The 18171-nt window shown below is 43.8% G+C and overlaps 1 protein-coding gene across 4 annotated transcripts in view; it reads right to left on the bottom strand.

Moving 5' to 3' along the window:
• LOC147028329 (diacylglycerol kinase beta-like) overlaps positions 1-18171 on the bottom strand; it is a 315192-nt gene that overhangs the window by 116369 nt on the left and 180652 nt on the right. For all 4 annotated transcript variants that reach the window (XM_085878634.1, XM_085878633.1, XM_085878631.1 and 1 more), the window contains 9 exons: positions 16117-16166; positions 15798-15872; positions 7044-7163; positions 6083-6200; positions 5475-5563; positions 4582-4701; positions 4376-4474; positions 3236-3352; positions 661-734 (listed from right to left, as the gene is read on the bottom strand). In XM_085878634.1, the coding sequence (XP_085734760.1) occupies positions 661-734; positions 3236-3352; positions 4376-4474; positions 4582-4701; positions 5475-5563; positions 6083-6200; positions 7044-7163; positions 15798-15872; positions 16117-16166 (862 nt within the window). The remainder of the gene's footprint in view (positions 1-660; positions 735-3235; positions 3353-4375; positions 4475-4581; positions 4702-5474; positions 5564-6082; positions 6201-7043; positions 7164-15797; positions 15873-16116; positions 16167-18171) is intronic.

Below are 18171 nucleotides of genomic sequence, written 5' to 3'. Positions count from 1 at the left end.
AGAACATGAATGAAAATATGAATCAGAACACGAACCAGCCATTTAGCAGTACTTTGGCTCTTCATTTGACAAATTGTACGGAATCTCGTCCCGAGCATGCATGCGCACAGAGGAGAATGGTAATTATTTGAGTGTGTCTGTCTAGCAGTCAAGATCATTCCAAACAGGAAACTGTTTTTAGGGATGTCAGAAAGGACACAAATGATAGACATGAATAACTAATTTAACGTGATAAATAAGGTGGTGTTAAAGACGCTTCATCAACGGTGGTAAACTTCCAAAAACAAAACTTTGTTTTTCCCTGCAGCCTTTAAAGTTCTTATTTCATTTCAATTGAATTATATACCTGACCACTGCAGAACACAAATCGCCTGTTTGGAAATTCAAAAAACCTCCAATTTAGCAGTACTTGGACAAAATATCACTCCATTTTATGCCATCTCTCAGTGTTTGGAGAATATCGAGATTCAGCCAAAACCGAGGCTCATAGAAAATATTGATCATGCTCGGAAACACAAAGCAAGAGTTGAAAAGACCGCTCCCATGTGCTTTTTCTTAAGACTGTGCAGGGGTAGGGTGTTCTATGAACTCTAATTTCAAAAGGACACAAAGTGGTGTAAATGGAGTGAAGCAAAAGCCTTGATGGGATGTCAGTCATACCTGTCTCCTTGTTTCCCACCGCTTTTTGGGTTCACGAAGACCAGCAAAGGGTGAGTCCCTGGGACAGGAGTGATCTGAGGTGGACACATGAAGGCCAGACACCAAGGATGGCTCAGAGGTCACTTACTTGCTTGCTTACTGTACTGTGACCATATATATTTATTAAACCATGTAGTGCCTTTCCATCCATTTTGTAAAGTTGTCGACGTAAAACATCTGAGCAATTCCAATGAAATTGATTAACAATGTTGCTACGTATCAATGTTTCTTGTGAAGCACAGAGTGGAGTTCATCAGGAATGTAGAAGCCTTCACAGCACTAAAACAAATATGTCTTCCTTCTGTAAAAAAAACTTCTGAATGATTTTCCCTGAACTTTCCTCAACTCAGGAAATAGTTATTGTGTTACCTCAGGCAAGGTAGCGATTTTGGCCCAAATCTTTCACGAACTGGCTGGTCAGGCTTGACAATCAACTGAAGGTGACCTGAGCAGGAATTTGCAATTTGTTCATGGTGACATCGATAACTCCCCTACTTGCGAAAGACAATGTGGAAAAATTTATGTCCACTGACTAAAGCTAGGAAATGGGACACCAGGCTTAACATCCTTCCGATGGACGATGTATTTTGTGACACAAATCCCCATCTGCGAAGCACCAGTTCAACAATTTACAGTCGGGTCGGGAATCAAACCTGGATTAGGCAGCTCAAAGATAATGGTCTCAAGTTAATCCGAAAGATATTACTTATTGACCTTAACCTTTACAACAATGTACTTTCAGGTATTATTCTGCAGTTTGCATTCTGAAGACCTCATTATTATCCTCGAGACAATAATCTCCAATTCGAAATGTTCCCGGTATTCTTATATTTTATTTCTAGAAGAAAGACAGATCATATGTTGCAACAATACAAGAGATATATTTTGGGCCCACAGAGGGCTATAAACGCTCCCTGTGGACCACAGCTATACTATATCCATTATGTGGAATCTCAAGTTATCTTCATGTTGAAATAACTAAAGCACGATTTGAACCTGCAACATTTTTGAATGATACAGTATAACCAGAAACATTTTCTTTTCTGGTTCAGTAGAAAAAGTAAATTTCAATATAAATTGTGACTAAAAGAAGTGTAACAAAGACATACTGTAATTGCCCATGGTGTTACATATGTTTGATCCACTATGGTGTGAAAGACGATTGGCTCATTAAATGAAAGCTGGCCTCCAAAGCTAGTCTACGACTGGCCATCCTCAATCGTGCAAAGTTCTTCCTTAGCAAACATGAGCTCCTGACCAGAACATACAAAGCTTTCGTCCGCAGCGTGATGGAGTACTGCTCTCCCCTCTGGGCTGGTGCTCCTGCCTCTCACCTTTCTCGGCTTCATACTGTGGAAACCAAGGCAATTAGAATCATTGGTATCTCCTTTGGGGCTGAGTCTTTGGGTCTCTCACTCTCTCACTGCCGGCAGGTCGGTGGTCTTTCTGTCTTCTACCATCTCTTTTCCAGTCTCGCCCCACCCACCCCCCTTCTTTGTCTGAGCTCTGTCCCCCCCCCCATATTTCCACAGGGCGCTCAAGGTCCACCAGCAACCCCCTTCTGGTAAAACTACCAATCTCAAGAATCACTGCTCACCTTCACTCTTTCATTCCTCTTTTTCCCAGCCTTTGGAACAAACTCCCACACTCTCTTCAATCCCACTCTTCCCTCCAGGTCTTCAAAACAGGTGTTCACCACCATCTCTTATCTTCCCCCATCCGAAACCACAATCTTTTCTACCCCCACTCATCCACCCCAAACCCACCTCCAACAAATTCCCTGCTTTCCTTCCTGAAAGTCCCTGTCATGTAAGGACCTGAAAGTCCTTGTAGTGTCCATCTTGTTTACCCTGTGCACCCCACCCCCATCCCTCTCCTTTCCACAGTTCTCTCATGTTTCTGTTCCACACTTTATTTTCTTCCCTCTCCAACCCCTCCTGCCAACTGCTCACTTTGTTGTACGTTTTGTGTGTTACCTCTCATACGAGCCTCGACAGTGCAAACAAAAAAAAAAAATTAAAAAAAAAGATACTTTGTTAATTACCAAAGGCTAATTGAGACCTGACAAATTCGAAAATGGAATTTGAAATGGCTTTGTGCATCCGGTGAGCCGTTTTATCCAAAAGGTTATTGTAAATCATCCAGTGCGTCACACGACGACCGAAACTATGTCACAAATGTCAACGACATATCAGCTGGAAACAGCGTGATGTAAAACTACAACTTCACCATATCATTACAAAAACTGGTCAGGTATTTTGGTACATAAGCTTTTCTTTGCAAATAAAATAAATACAAAGTGAGGCCTTTAATGGAAGCATAGAATTTATGTTTAAAATCGAATTGTATTTGAGTAATGTTCCACTCAAAGATTGACAGGCTAGAAATGCAAACACAACACACTCGATCTGTTCATGACGATGGTCTCTTCGTTCAAGAGCGTCAATGGTCCCATGCATGAAACTATGAAAAGAAAAATGCCACCGAAGAAGGTCACACGACGGACGGCCTTTGACATGATAATTGTCCGACACACCTGTAGTCCATGACCCTCCAGTGTAATTGAGTTGGCTCGATGTACAACCTCTCTTTCGTGACACAGCTTCTGATGTGGCGATTCACTCTCCATTCTCTGTAGGTTGCTCTTCCTGTCCTAAGCAGTGTGAAAAATGACAGGCAAATGCCTTAACAAACATCAGACGTGGACTCTGAGCTTATTGAGATTGGTATATTCTTGTTACACATAATAAACACTTTTTCTTTTCAACAGTAGGCTTCCTCTACAGTAGATTGTGTTGATACGTGCTCCTCAAAGAATGTCAACAATTGTAAGTACATACTCAAATTTTGAGAGACAGAGACAGAGACAGAGATGGAGAGGGAGAGGGAGAGGGAGAGGGAGACGCATAGACACAGAGAGACGGAGACACAGAGACAGACACAGAGATAGAGACAGAGACAGAGACAGAGACAGAGCCATTGTAAAAGGTGTTTTTCTTATTCACTAAAACAGCTGTGATGTCATATGTTAGGGCGACATTGCAGGAATTGTAACTTTTGCCCATTAGTCAACCTTAACTGAACACAACACGACACTGCATATACAAGACGATATGAAGGACATTATGGAAGGCAATTTTATTTGCACAAATCCCATTGTACATTTTGCATGAATCAGCTACTGTAGAAAAAGTAAATAGAATTTGGTGCATCCCTCGGCGATGTATGACATTTGCACCATTCTATACTATCACTGTGCTTCGCTTCCAGATGCAGATAGCAAACAGAGGCCTCCAGATACCATTGGGATGCTATACAAACAGCTATTCTGTACATGTAATCACCTCCATTAAAATTCATATGAAAAGTTGATGCTCAGAGATGTATCGCAGGATAGAAAATTAACAGACGACATCTGATATTATCTTGACCATAACATATTATCTCATTGTGCCACCGATTCTCGGACTTGTCTTTTCAATCAGGATGGAATCACCTTCCTGTTCAAGCCGTGTATCCTTTACATGCTTCTGCACTATCTCTCGGACCTAGCTTCTTAGGGGTAAGCGAAATGCAGGACTGATATTGATAATGTCCCTCTAGTCAGCATGGGGCTGTTCACCAAGCTCGTTCCTCATGCCCCAGCTGTTACAGCATGCATATCCCATCTGCTCACCAGCACAATGGGGCAGATGCAAGGGGGAGGTAAGATGTGGTCCCTCAGAGGGCCGCAGTCACACTCGGGTGGTACGTGAGAGGCGCATTTGTTGTGCAGCTGAATGGTTTGGGTGAAGAAACAAAAATCAGGAAATCAACAAAAACTCCTGAGGATACGAAAGGTGCAGAAACAAAGGAACGGGCATTTCAACACGTCGGACTTACTGTAACTTGGCACCACACGCAATGCAGGCCTGTGAGGCCTTGGTAGCCTTTTAAAGTTTTATGGCACTTGTCACACTTGGTGTGGCAGTTTCCTTCCACCCAAAAATGATGCATCACTTGCTGTGGAACATAGAGGGGTTTTACATAATGGACCATGCGAATATATTAACAAAGGTTCATTTACATGTCAAAGAAATGTCTTCGCTAGTCTCATCTCGAGTTCTTCCCTTCAGGATTCCAAGTCTGCTCTCACCGACACCTCATATAGTCTTTCCCATTTCAACCTCTGAACTGCAGTATACGACACCCGCTGAGACCTATTTTCAACCATTCACCGGTTACGACAGGTATCCACGTGTTCATGTTATGCATCAATATGTTCTCATCCTCCTGTGTTATTGTTTGCCCAATTTTGTATCTGTTAATCCCGCATTATTCTTCCCTTTAATGAGCCTCGATACCTGCATTAGACAAGTCAAAAACAATGTTAGATAATTTTGAGAGGCAAAACATCTGAACAGCCATAAATAAGGGAAACCATTATGCTTCGTTTATCGACGTGGCACAATAAATATGGTCTTGAGTGACAGATCTACCATTTTAATACACATCTATCTTTAATGTCTATAAGAATATTCAGACAGGGGAATTAAATTAGCAGCCCATTTGAAGGGTAAGGTCAGGAGTGCAAATATTTACCAAAGTCTTGTTCTTCTGTGAAAAGTGTTCTAACCTGACAGCTCTGCAAAAAGTAGTTGAGGTCTCAAGTCTCTAAGAAAGTCAGTGCTAGGAATGACAATTTGTTGGTCTCGATCACAGCAAAGGTAGTCCATGGACAAGGAGATTAGGTGTGAATGAAAGTGAGGGCTGAGTGAGCAGAATGTGTCACTCACGTTGGCTTTCTTCTTGGACTTCACGTACATGCTGATACAGGAGGCAGGAACCCTAGCTACACACCTCTCATGCACCGTGTACTTGCAGACTGATGGATGCACACATAAAGAAGCAAATTGGATCAGGATCAAACTGCTGTCGAGTTCCATTGCATTTTACTTCCTTAACTCCCTTCTGATACAAGTTAATTTTACTTCCCAAATAAAAAAGTGTCACGTGATCAGTCATATGAAACAATGCAAGAAGTCTCCATGTGCTTCCCCACTGCCCCCCAGCTCCCCATACCCCAAGTACTTGTTTGAACATCATTTGTGAACATTTAAAATAATTTGACATACATTTCAGAAATAACTGACAAAATATTTTGGACATTTCTATGAGCAATGGATCGGGTAAGACGTTTGAAGGATTTTAAAAAATCCTTCAAATCCATGATGAGGATTTTTTTTTTAAAAGTCCTGAAAATTCACAAAATGTTGCAACAAGTTCCATGGTGTCACAACATAATATACCCTATTTTATGTCACACAGGACTCTGCAAGACACACCATGCGATTTTTGTCTTGATCTTGTAGCAAAGTGAGTGAAGGCTTCCTAAAGAGCTTACAAGAGCAGCAAAGGCCCTGCTTCCCCAGGCCCACGAGCATGTTGAGACAGAGATTGCAGTAAGCCGGCTTCGTGAAGTGCTTCAGTCTCCAAACGTGCTGTCCATCGTCCTTCATGTTCTGCAGCAGCAATCAGGGGTGCACAGAGGTCAATAATCCTATTGTATAATATTCACTGCAAATAAGGTTCTAGAATACAATATTTACTGGAGAGAAGACACTCATTACATCCAAAACAAAGATCTAGATTTCATTTCATTCTCAGTTTAATCAGCACCTCCATCTTCATTCATAAAAACAAAAATTGCATTTAAGGCCATTAACTCGATAAATTCTCAGATGTTCAAGCCAAAGAAGTCTTTAAAAGATATAAAACTCCCCATGAAGGTAGAAACTTACTGTTTCAATTTATTTTCCTTTTGGGGGAACTGATGACATTTCTGGCATAATATTTAGAGAGGTTTCTTATGAAGAGAAACGGATTTGTCTTGAGCATAAATTTAGATTTATTAATTTGAGGAAAAAGAAAGTTCTTGAAAAGTGTCATAGTGCTCAGTTGAACTATTCCCACACTTGTTAAAGTCTGTGTTTTGTCCCCTGATAAACTCATGGTTTTCCTGATGAAAAACATAATTTGGAATTCTAAAAGTAAAAGTTAGAAAAATAAAACTTTTCAGTTTCTGATGAAAAGTTACAAAAGTTTCCCTTTTTGGGATTACCATTGGAGTAAAAATTCCTGAGGCTGTGATTGCAGGTTTAAATCCCACATACTAACTATGTTGCATTCTCCATTGTCTCATTGTGTCCTTGTAATTAATGGAAAAACACACCGACATCTCCTAAAGTTATTTTCCTAATTGAGTGCTTCATCAATGTAGAGAAAATAAATCTTCCAGCAGCACGATGAAAAAAGTGACATTAACTTGGAATTGAATGAGTTGTGTGGTTGTGTGCAATACGAACCGTCTCCAGGCCAAGGAGAACGAGAAGCGGTATGGTGGTGAGCCCTCCACGAATCCACTCATCCAGCGATACCGTTCCATCTCCATCGTAATCAATTTCAACCATCATTTCCTCAAGAATCTGGAGGAACAACAAAGTTATCTTTGTCTGCTGCTTTGCCTTTGATCTGTATATGCACATTCTGGGGACTCGTCAATGGATGAACCTAAACAAGAGGAAGTGGTTTGTTCAACATTAACTTAGTTTTGAGCATACTTTCTAAAGTAATGAGTCAAACTGTCTCCATGTAACTAACAGACAATAAATCCTTTCCACCTGGCATTTTAACGCTCACGAGCAGAAAACCATGAACCATGAAGCATCGATCTAAGTTGAGAATCAGTTTTTAATATTAAACAGTTTAAAGGTTCAACACTAAAATTAATCTTCATTTATCAGTATTAAAGCCAAGCTTTGCTGTATTATGGTAGTAATAATAATAATAAATATTTATATGTAAAAGTGAAATGTTTGTTTGTTTGTGACCCTACTCCTCTGAGCACCCAAGGTTAATTACCATAAAACTTTACAGGATCGCATTTTTTACCATGATGCACCTAAATAGGGGTTATAAACAGTCATTTTCTCAGAATTCATAACTTATAAACACACGAGCTGCCACCTGTTGTCATCTCTGCAAGGGTAGATCCATATATACAATGCTTTCTCAAAAGCCCAATGTTTTTTGGATTTTAACCCGGATACCTATATAAATGCTGAGATGGCGACCTCCAATCGTCAAGTGTGATATCAAATGTGAAAAATAACTGTTAATTAAGATGTTATCATGATCGGTAAGATTTGCGAAGTAGTCACATGACCTCTCAAATGCGCGAATCATTCAAAAACCGAAAATAGTACAAACACGACCCACAAATCACTGTAAAGGTAATTTTACTGCTTATCTCCGAACTTAACTCTCAAGGTTGAAAAAAATAGTTTGTATAAATAAAGGTTACCACCTTAACTAACTTCACCAAATATACACTCCAAAACAAGCAAAATTGTTCGGAGCTATATACAGAGCCATATACCTATATACAGTAGTTGTTCAGAGAGAAGGTACATATGTTTTAGAGTGCGTTCTGATGTCCAATTTATAACAAAACAGATTTTAAATATTTCATTGAATTAAGCCGTGATGATCTCAGGTGATTAGGACAATTGTTGCGTTTTAAACTAAAGCCATTATAAGTTCCCACAGACTGCAGTTTGAAAATTGCAAGTTGTACAGGTTAAACAAATACATTGAATTCAACCCAGATCAGCCACGCATTCAATGATGCAAGCCAGAAGGGCGAAAACATGAGATTTGGAGTCGCTACGGCATGTGTGAAGCAGTTGTACCATCATAAACTAGCGTAGATCCGTATACAGTATACAATGCCTGCCGCACAACACACATGCCGTCATCTCCAAGACTCCACATGCCAACATGTAAACATGTAAACCTCAAACAACTGCCTCACAACAAGCCTTTACCCTTTAGAGCCCATTAGAGTGATTAGACCATTGAAACCCTTTTGACCTTAGGACCCCTTCTGCGACATATACACCTTCTTCGAACCTTTCGACACTTTTCAGACCGATAGACTTTTTAAGACCCTTGGGACAATTTAAGACCATTTTTTTGTATACAATGTCAAGGCTTGTGTAAGAGCCAACACATAGAACACGTATAACAAAGTAGCAGACAAGAGGAGTAGGAGAGGGAAGCACAAAACAGTGGGGGGGAAAAGGCAATAGATCTGTGAAAGGGAGAGGGATGGGGTGGGATACACGGGGTAAACAAGATGGACACTACTGGGATTTTCAGGAAGGAAAACAGGGCATTTGGAGGTGGGTTTGAGGTGGATTAACAGGGGTAGAAAAGATCAAGATTTTGGATGGGGAAGATATGATTGAGTGGGGAACAGCTGTTTTGAAGACCTGGAGGGAGGAGTGGGATTGAAGAGAGTGAGGGAGTTTTTTTTTTCCAGAGGTGGGAAAAAAGAGGAATTAAAGAAAAGGTGAGCTGATTTTGGCAGATTCACCAGAAAGGGTTTTTTGGCAGATGTTGAATGCCCTGTGGAAATACGGGGGGGGGGACAGAGCACAAACAGAGCAGGGGGTGGGGGGCAAGGCCGGAGAGGAGACGGAAGAAGACAGAAAGACTACCGACCTGCATGTGGTGAGAAAGTGAGAGACCCAAAGACTCAGCCTCATCGTGGGAGATACCAATGATCCTAAATGCCTTAATTTCCACAGGTGTGAAGCAGGAACACCACCCCAGAGGTGAGATCAGTACTCCATCAGACTGTGGATGAAAGTTTTGAAAGTGGTTTGAAGCTCAGGTGTAAAGGAAGGACTTTTCATGATGGAGGATGCCGAGTCCGCGACTGCCTTTGGAGGCCAGCTTGGAGATGTGGCTTTCCCAGGAAAGATTGTGACAGATAGTGAAGCCCAGAAGCTTGAATGAAAGGACTTCTTCAAGGATATTGTTGAGAAAGTGGATGTGGAGGGTGGGGGGGTCCAGATTGTCCTTTTGGGAAGACATAGTGACAGTGTGAGATTTGTCATGATTTAACGACATGTTCTAAGTGTTTGACCAGCTTGTGATATTATCCAGGTCTACAGACATTGAAGAGGCTGCTGCCTGCAGATCAGAGGGATGAAAGATGATACGGCAGAGGGTGGGGTCATCAGCAAAGACATTGAGAGGATTTTTCAGAGTCGGAGAGATCATTGATGAAAACCAGAAAAAGCGCAGAGGCGAGAGCACTGCCTTGAGGAACTCCAACCTGGACAGGAAGAGGAGATGAGAGAGAGAGAGGCATTAAGAGCCACACGTTCATTGTGAACGGAGAGGAAGTCTGTTAGCCGTGAGTGGAGATTGCCTTGGAAACCAAAAGAAGAGTTTGGTGAGCAGTGTGGGATGCCAGACCGCATTGAAAGATCACGATATGTCGAGGGAGATTGCTCTGACCTCATATCTGATGTTGAGGACCTCCATCCAATGTTGGGAAAGCAGAAGTAGCATGTATTGGGTAGAGCGACCTGGTCTGAATCTAAATTGATGGTCGGAGGTCAAGCCATTGGAAAAGAGGAAAGATTTGATGTCTGAAGCGCTGATGGATTCAATGACCTTGGTGATGATTGGGAGCAGGCTAATTGGTCTGTAGTTGCAGGGATCAGTTTTTCACCTTCTTTATGCAGAGTGGTAATGTTTGCTGATTTCCAAGAAGATGGCAGATGACCTTGAGCAAATGAAAGGGTGAATAGAGCAGAGAGGGGCTGAGCAAGAGCAGCAGAGCAGGTTCTTCAGACACATGGGCTGATGCCGTTTGGACCACTTGCAGAATCGGAGTCGAGGTTTGACAGCAAGCTCCCCACCTCGTCAGAAGAAAAGGACACGGAGTCCAGGAACAGCTGGGTGTGACTGGATAAGGTGAGCACAGAAAGTGATGGGTTTGGGACACAAGATTTGGAAGCAAACGCAGAGATTTGGCATTCACCATTTTCTCGTGGTGTCAGCTGTGCAGCCATTTGAGGAAAGGGAAGGGATGGAGGGAGAACATACACCAGAAACAGACTTAACCAGACGCCACCAGGATTTGGAGGAGGAAGACAGGTTTGAGAGTTCGGACTTGAGTTTGGAAAGATGTTGTTTTCTGGCTCTCCTGAGGGTAGATACACATTTCTAACAAGCTTTGTGGAAGGAACTGAGATTGCCTTCAGTTGGATTTGCCTTCCATGAGGCGAAGGCAAGTTGTTTCAGGGCAACAGCCTTGCGGCAAGCTTCAGTGAACCATGGGCAGGAGGAAGGGTGGGACAACTGAAGGTGTGATGGGATAAATTTGTGCATGAGAGAGAGCAAATTTATTTGAAAGAATTCCCAGGATGAGTTGATGTCAGAGAGAGTAGAAATGGGAGACCAGTCTAGAAGATCGATGGTTGCTTGAACTCCCTGCCAGTCGGCCAGAGGAATGCCAGACTCGTCGGTGCTGAGGTGGTTCTCTAATAACGGCCAGAGAGATGGCCACTTTAACAAGCATATGGTCAGATGAACCCATTAGTGCAGAAGAAGAACAGCAGCCATTTTCTGAGAAATTGCTCAAAATTAAATCCAGAAGAGACCGTCGGCTGAGATCCGGGTCAAGAAGTTGACAGATTGTGTCAGTCCCAATGAGTTGCAGAAATTCTTTTCAGAAGTGCGATGGCAGGAGAGAGAGGTACCCACACCCAGCCAACTGAAATGATGGCAATTGAAGTCACCACATATGAGGAAGAGAGAGTTTGGATGAGTTGATAGAAGTTGGTCCATTATTTTGACAAGCGAACTGTAAATGGAGCATCACTGTTTGGTAGACGGAACAACACACATATCTACAAGAGGTGGGAGTGGAGGGGAAGCCGGAGCCAGAGGTATTCCTGAGGGTGTGAAGGACTGAGGGCATTGCGTGGAGAGTGAGGAATAGAGTTTTTGATAAAGAAAGAAACTCCGCCACCAGGACGAGGCTCAGGTCTATCATACCAGAGGAGGGAGTAACCAGGGAGAGATACTAGGGAGTCCGAGATGTCTTGAAGGAGGAAAGTTTCTGTTAAGCAGACGATATCTGGTTTGTCAGTGGCAACTTGTATGGAGAGATCAGTCAGGTTAGAGCGAAGGCCTCGGATGTTTGAGGTTCACACTGCTAACGAAGAGGGATGAGAGATGGAGATAGGGAGAGTTGTTGACAGTGTGTTGGAGATTGCAGAAGAGCTATGGGAGAGGGTTGGATCGGGAGGAGGACAAAGGGCTCAGTGGTGAAGGGATGAGTCACAGAGGGGAGTAATAAGAGGGGGGCAAAAGGAAGTAGGGGATTGGAGGAGGTGGAGGAATGAGTTGGAAGAGAGATGGAAGGTGAAGGAAGCAGCTTTGTGGATGCGAGGTGGGGCAGCATTGAGAAGGGGGTGTGAGGGGGGGATTTTAAGGGGAGGGGCAAGGGGGGAGAAATGAGGGAGAAAGGTGTGAGGGGAGCTTGTGAGAACGGTGAAGGGGAAGCTTGTCGAGGGAAGAGAGAGAAGTTTGCTTTGAAGAGAGAGGGGTGGTGGCTGATTTAAGAGGGAGGGGTGAGAGGGAAGCTTTGAGAGGGAGGGGAGACAATGAGAGCAGGCACGGCCATGGGAGAGGAGAGACAAGGGAAGGATGAGACTGGATCGTGGTATGGTAAGGGTGGGAGCGGGTTGGGGGAAGAACAAGATTTGAGGAGGTGGGAAGAGGGGGAGGTGTGATGAGAGGAAAGAGAGAGCATGTTTGAGATATTGTGGAGTGTACTGAGTGAGAGAGTGGGATATTTGTTCGGTTGGAATGGAGCCCACAGATGTTTGAACACCATACAATTTGGGATACCAGAGGGGGAGCTGTTCGTAAAGCAGAGAGCAGTGGAGAGATACTAAGAGAGGAGGTAGGATTGGGGGCAAGATGGGAGTAACAAGGAGGGGGTATAACAGGGGAGGAGTTAGGAGGAGGTAGATTTAAGGAGGTGGGATGAATTTGCACTGAAGTTGGAAAAAAAACAAAGCTTGGAAGATGAACATGCACTTTAAAATGGGATTTTACAAATGTGCAGGTCAGAGATACATTTAAATACAGTGGAGGAGGGATGAAGTACAGAATAATTGAGAGAATGGAGGAAGGAAGCATTGTAACAGGTGGAATTTTTTTGACATGGGATGAAAGAAAGGTCGAATTGAACTCATGTTTTTGAAGAAGAAGAGCACGAAGCAAAAAGTCATGAAGGTGAGTGGTGAATATATAAATGATCAAAGTGGGATTGGGAATGTGGAAAGGCAAGGAAGAGGAAGAGTCCGTACAGGAAGTCACGTGGTTCCGGTAATTAAAGGTGAGAAGGGAAAAGTTTTTTTTCCCCTAATATTTTAAGAAATGAAACAGAGAGTACAGTTGGAAGGAACTTGAAGGAGTGGTAAAGGGATAGTGGAGAAAATAAAAACTGAAGGTGATAAGGAGAAAATACAACAAACATGATCGTGCACACAGACGGGAAGAAAGGAAGCCTCAAGGTAACCCGATATGAAAAGACCGACGAATACTCACCAATTAGCACAAGTTTCAACACAAAACCAAGATAGAAACACAGAGATAATAAAATAACAGCAAAAACACAACAAAAACGACCAGAAAACTTATATTTGAGAAAGTCGGCAGAGACCCTGAAGAGGAACCGCAACCGTCGCTCAAGAACCAGAACCGGAAGTCAAAGGCCCCTTTTTCTCTTTTGCCCTTCAACCCCTTGAGACCCATTTATACCCTTTAAAGACCCCTTAAACACTTTAGACTCCTTTATGACCTTTAAAACACTTTAGACACCTTATACCCTTTATGTAGCTTAGTTCCCTTCAATCCATCAGACCTTTAGACCGTTTTTGACCTTTCAAGATCCTTAAGCCACTTTAGAACCCTCAGAGAATTGAAAAAAATTCCCCTGAAAATCGTTTTTGACAACCTTTTTCATGCACCATTCATGTCGCATCTCAAGTTGCAATGACAAGTGATAGGTTGGGGCAGGTTGGGGATTGAAGAAGTGATGTGGAGAGGGATAACGGTGCCTGTAGGTGGTCTGTTGGCATGGAAAGAACTTTGGTGATCTTCCATCAGGTGGTATGCCCAAAACTTGCCACAATGTGTTTCCCAGTTGAGCTTTTGTAATATTGTTGTGGTGCCGGGTATCGGTGGCGATAAACGACCACTAGGTGGAGCAGTAGAGTCGTCTCCACTGAACACCCAGAATTTAGGTCGTGACCCTCGGATAAATCCGAAAGACACGGGTCCCTTACAGGACCATGCATTGCCAATAATTCGACCTCGTGAGGTAGGGTTAATTGCCAAACTTCAATATACCTAAGTACCGACGCGGCAAAGCTACCAGGGAATTTACACCCTCGACAGACCTCGAGCGCGACGAGCCATTACCGTGTCCGAACCGTGTGTAACCCGAGCGGATGTTACCGAGGCCTGTCGGTCCAAATGAACAACTTACTGTCTCGCTATTTCTCAACACGCACCATGCTGAGCCAATAAAATAAATGACAGGGAACGAGCTGAGACATTCAACAATAGGGAATTTATTTGCAATAATTGGGGGACGTAAACGTAAGGGCAGAGTTATCCGAATATAAAAGAAGTGGAAATTTATACACAAACATTTAACAGTTCTACTTAAGAGACGGGCCCACACACAGACACACACTAAAAGAAATGGACCCCATCGGGTCTTTATTGAAGGCTTCCAGCTCGAGGAAAGTAGAGCTGGAGACCAGAGCTAGCTTGGACCTTCCCGCCTCGTGCGGCCCTTGACGATCCGGCTCGGCGGGACTCAAACCCGCAACTCGATGCCTCTGCAAGCACCGGGTATGGAGGGCCGCGTCAGGCTCCAGCACACTCCTCCAGCAAGCGACGAGACAGCAAGCGCCAGCAGATAAGACAGGCAAGCGATTCTCGGCGGGACAGACTTGCAGGCAGGTGATCTTCGGTAGGACAGGCTCAAGGGGAAAAAAGGACCTCTTCGCACACGGGTGCTTCTCTTAAACCCCCCCTCCCCGCGCACGGGGTGGGGGGAAACCCGCCGCGACGCAACTCGCCTCCGGTTCATCTCAGGCGATCTGCTTGCCGTTCGTGATTCGTCCGGGGAGCGTGGCGAGCATCCTCACGGCCCGTTCCCCCTGAGAGGCATTCCTCCTTCTTCGGGCAACGTGCCTCCGCATTGGCTGGAACGCAGCATACGTCGCTCGCGCTTTGCCCATTGGCTGAAGGCAACACATCTTGCTCGACCCTGGAGCGGAGCCAATGCGTCGGTTGCCAATGGAACTCCACCCACAGGCGCTCGGCACGTATGCGTGTCAGAAAGGCCGATGGTGGAAGGAAGCCAGGGAGGATGCCGTTGTTGTTGGGGTTGTTGTTGGGGTTGTTGTTGGGGTTGTTGTTGGGGTTGTTGTTGGGGTAAAAATCCGTTCTATAAAATAACTTCACAGTGCACGTGCACTTAATTCCCATTAGACATAGGGGAAAGGGAGCTATCTATCCACATTTACTTAACGAAATAACTGAGCTACGGGGACCTGAATGTTGAGTGCTCATGGCTGCCAGATTTGTAACAATATCACCCTCGCTCCCAAGCAGTACTTCGGACAAACAACAAGCATGGATTGGAAATCTTCGCTGGTAGAATGGAACGAGGTTGGCGAGGTTACCAGCTTCACCCACTGCGATATCTGCACACCAAATATTGACACTGAATTCCCGTTTCTACCAATACAAACTCGTTTGAGGTGAGACGTTGGTCATTTGTTTGTCTTCAAACCCATCAATGACGGGTACCCTGCTCGTCATAATAATAATAATAATAATGTTATTTTTTATTGCTCCTGTTATAAAATATAGCACAATAAAATATGCAACCACCGAGGTAGATAATGAGAGTTGAGAATAGGATAACTCACAACACTATGAAAGCTAGTAAATGAGTTAATGCAATATAAAGCTTTTCCCTGCCCATTTTCATCCTGATCACTGTCAATCCATGTACGAGACTGTGCAAATCATATTGATCAATCAGCAGCAGCACAACCTCAAGGGGGCTGGGAGGAAATGGGGGCTATCACACCGGTCTCTGTTTGAAGTGACTGATTCATAGGGAAAAGGCATTCTTCCGGGTCAACACGGGATTTAACACTCACAGGTTTGAGTTCAGTGACGTCCCAGTCTAGATATTCCGCTACGTGCATCATCTGCAGTATAATCTGGTCCAGTTCCTGTGTGCAAAGATCATAACACCTATACTTGATAGTGAAGCAGGAAGGAGAGCATAACTCGGGGGGGGGGGGGAAACTCGGTGCTGGTTACAAATGAAACCACAACACTGACAACTCATGTTACCCTGATGATAAAAATGAGGACTGGCTGGTACGATGACATTTAGACAGGTCAACAAATAAAACACCCCAGTGATTGGGAGAGGACAACATTAAAAAGGAGGGTCGTGCCACGATCACTCACGCTGTGATCAAGAAGACCATTTCCGTCGGCATCGTAGAGGCGGAACATGACTGTAAAGGGAATGCACCGGGGAGGGGCAGAACCAGTGGTGAGTGTCCGACGATCAGGAGTGAACATCAAAGGACGAAAGGCTGCTTCATTCTTACCCTTTATTCACAGGCAGATGAGGCTCTGTGGTTCTGGATATTACGGAGCCAAGGCTGCTTAGCCATGCGTACAAGAAACAGCTCAAAGTTACTTTTTTCTCCCAACAATCTTGGTAAGGAGTAAAAATGTCCTCCTGACTCTGGTTTTACTGAGAGACTTGGAAAACTTTCAAAAATCAATAATAACACACACACACACACACACACACACACACACACACACACACACACACACACACACACACACACACACACACACACACACACACACACACACACACACACACACACACACACACACACACACACACACACACCTTTTTTGAACAGTTAATCTTGCATATGGCTGTGTGAATACAATTACCATATATCTCACAGCACCTTTCAAACATAAATATTTATATTAGCACAACAACCACAAAATTCTGCCTGGGGAGGGAGGAAGTGTGTGTGTAGGGGGGGGGGGGTTAAAATAGGAAAATTGAAATTGAGCAGACAAAGAGAAAGGAGGATGATAAGAGACAGAATTGGAGTTGAAAATTTTGGGGAGAGAAAATAAGAGTACAAGGCAACATAGAAAAATAAGCATGTATGGAACCATACTGGGGAGAGGGGTTAGACCGCAGCTTTGGGACTACTTAGTGTATGTATGGCAAAATTCCACCGAATAGAGTATATAATAAATAAATTAGCACAAAGGATGGGAGAATGAACAGCCGAAACATCATCATCATCATCATCATTATTATTATTATTACCTCTTTTCTTGTGTGTCAAAGTAAAATCTTGTATCCACGTGAATGTTTAAGCTTACAAACTGAATTTGATTCAAGTGTAGTAACGAAAAGTCAAATTTCGTCTTGCACTTTCACATAACAAAAGAGTGATAAAGCGCCGACTGCAGGATTTTTGGAAAATCACATCTCATCATGAATTTGGGAAAAAATAAACAAACAAATGTCGTTTTAGTCCTTATTTTCCATCCATTCCATGTTTCATTCCATGTTTGCAGCTAAATCTTGTGTCCCAAACCCATCACTATCTCTACCCACTTTACCCAGTCGCACCCAACTGTCCCTGGACTCTGTATCCTTTTCTCCTGACAAGGTGGAGAGCTTGCTTTCAAACCTCGAGTCAGATTCTGCAACCGGTCCAGACGGCATCAGCCCCCGTGTCCTCAAAGCCTGCTCTTCTGCTCTTGCTCACCCTCTCTCTGTTCTATTCACCCTCTCATTTTCCCAAGGTCATCTGCCATCTGCTTGGAAATCTGCTAACATCACTGCCCTGCATAAAAAAGGTGCAAAAACAGATCCCTGTAACTACAGACCAATCAGCCTTCTCCCAATCATCAGCAAGGTTATGGAATCCATCATCGCTTCAGACATGAAATCCTTCCTCTTCTCCAATGGCTTGATTTCCAATCATCAATTTGGTTTCAGACCAGGTCACTCTACCCTAGATATGCTGCTACTGCTCTCCCATCAATGGATGGAGGTCCTCAATGCCAGACAGGAAATCCGAGCCGTATCCCTGGACATATCACGTGCTTTTGACACAGTCTGGCACCCTGCCCTACTCACCAAACTCTCTTCCCATGGTATTCAAGGCCATCTCCACTCATGGCTCGCAGACTTCCTCTCCTGTCGCAGTCAACGTGTGGCCCTAAATGGAGTTCTTTCATCCCCTCTTCCTGTGCAGGCTGGAGTTCCTCAAGGTAGCGTTCTGGGCCCTGTTCTTTTTCTGGTTTTCATCAATGATCTCTCGGACTCTCTGGAAAATCCTCTATTTCTCTTTGCCGATGACTCCACCCTCTGCCGTACCATCTGTCATCCCTCAGACCGGCAAGCAGCAGCTTCTTCGCTCACTGCAGATCTGGATAAAATCACAAACTGGTCCAACACGTGGAACA

Source organism: Eptatretus burgeri, chromosome 4 (genome assembly GCF_056783735.1).
Source record: "Eptatretus burgeri isolate ZD-2024b chromosome 4, Ebu_testis_v1, whole genome shotgun sequence".
Lineage (NCBI taxonomy): Eukaryota > Metazoa > Chordata > Myxini > Myxiniformes > Myxinidae > Eptatretus > Eptatretus burgeri.
The sequence above is the reverse complement of the archived record's forward strand: the minus strand, read 5'-3'. Positions and strand labels throughout refer to the sequence as shown.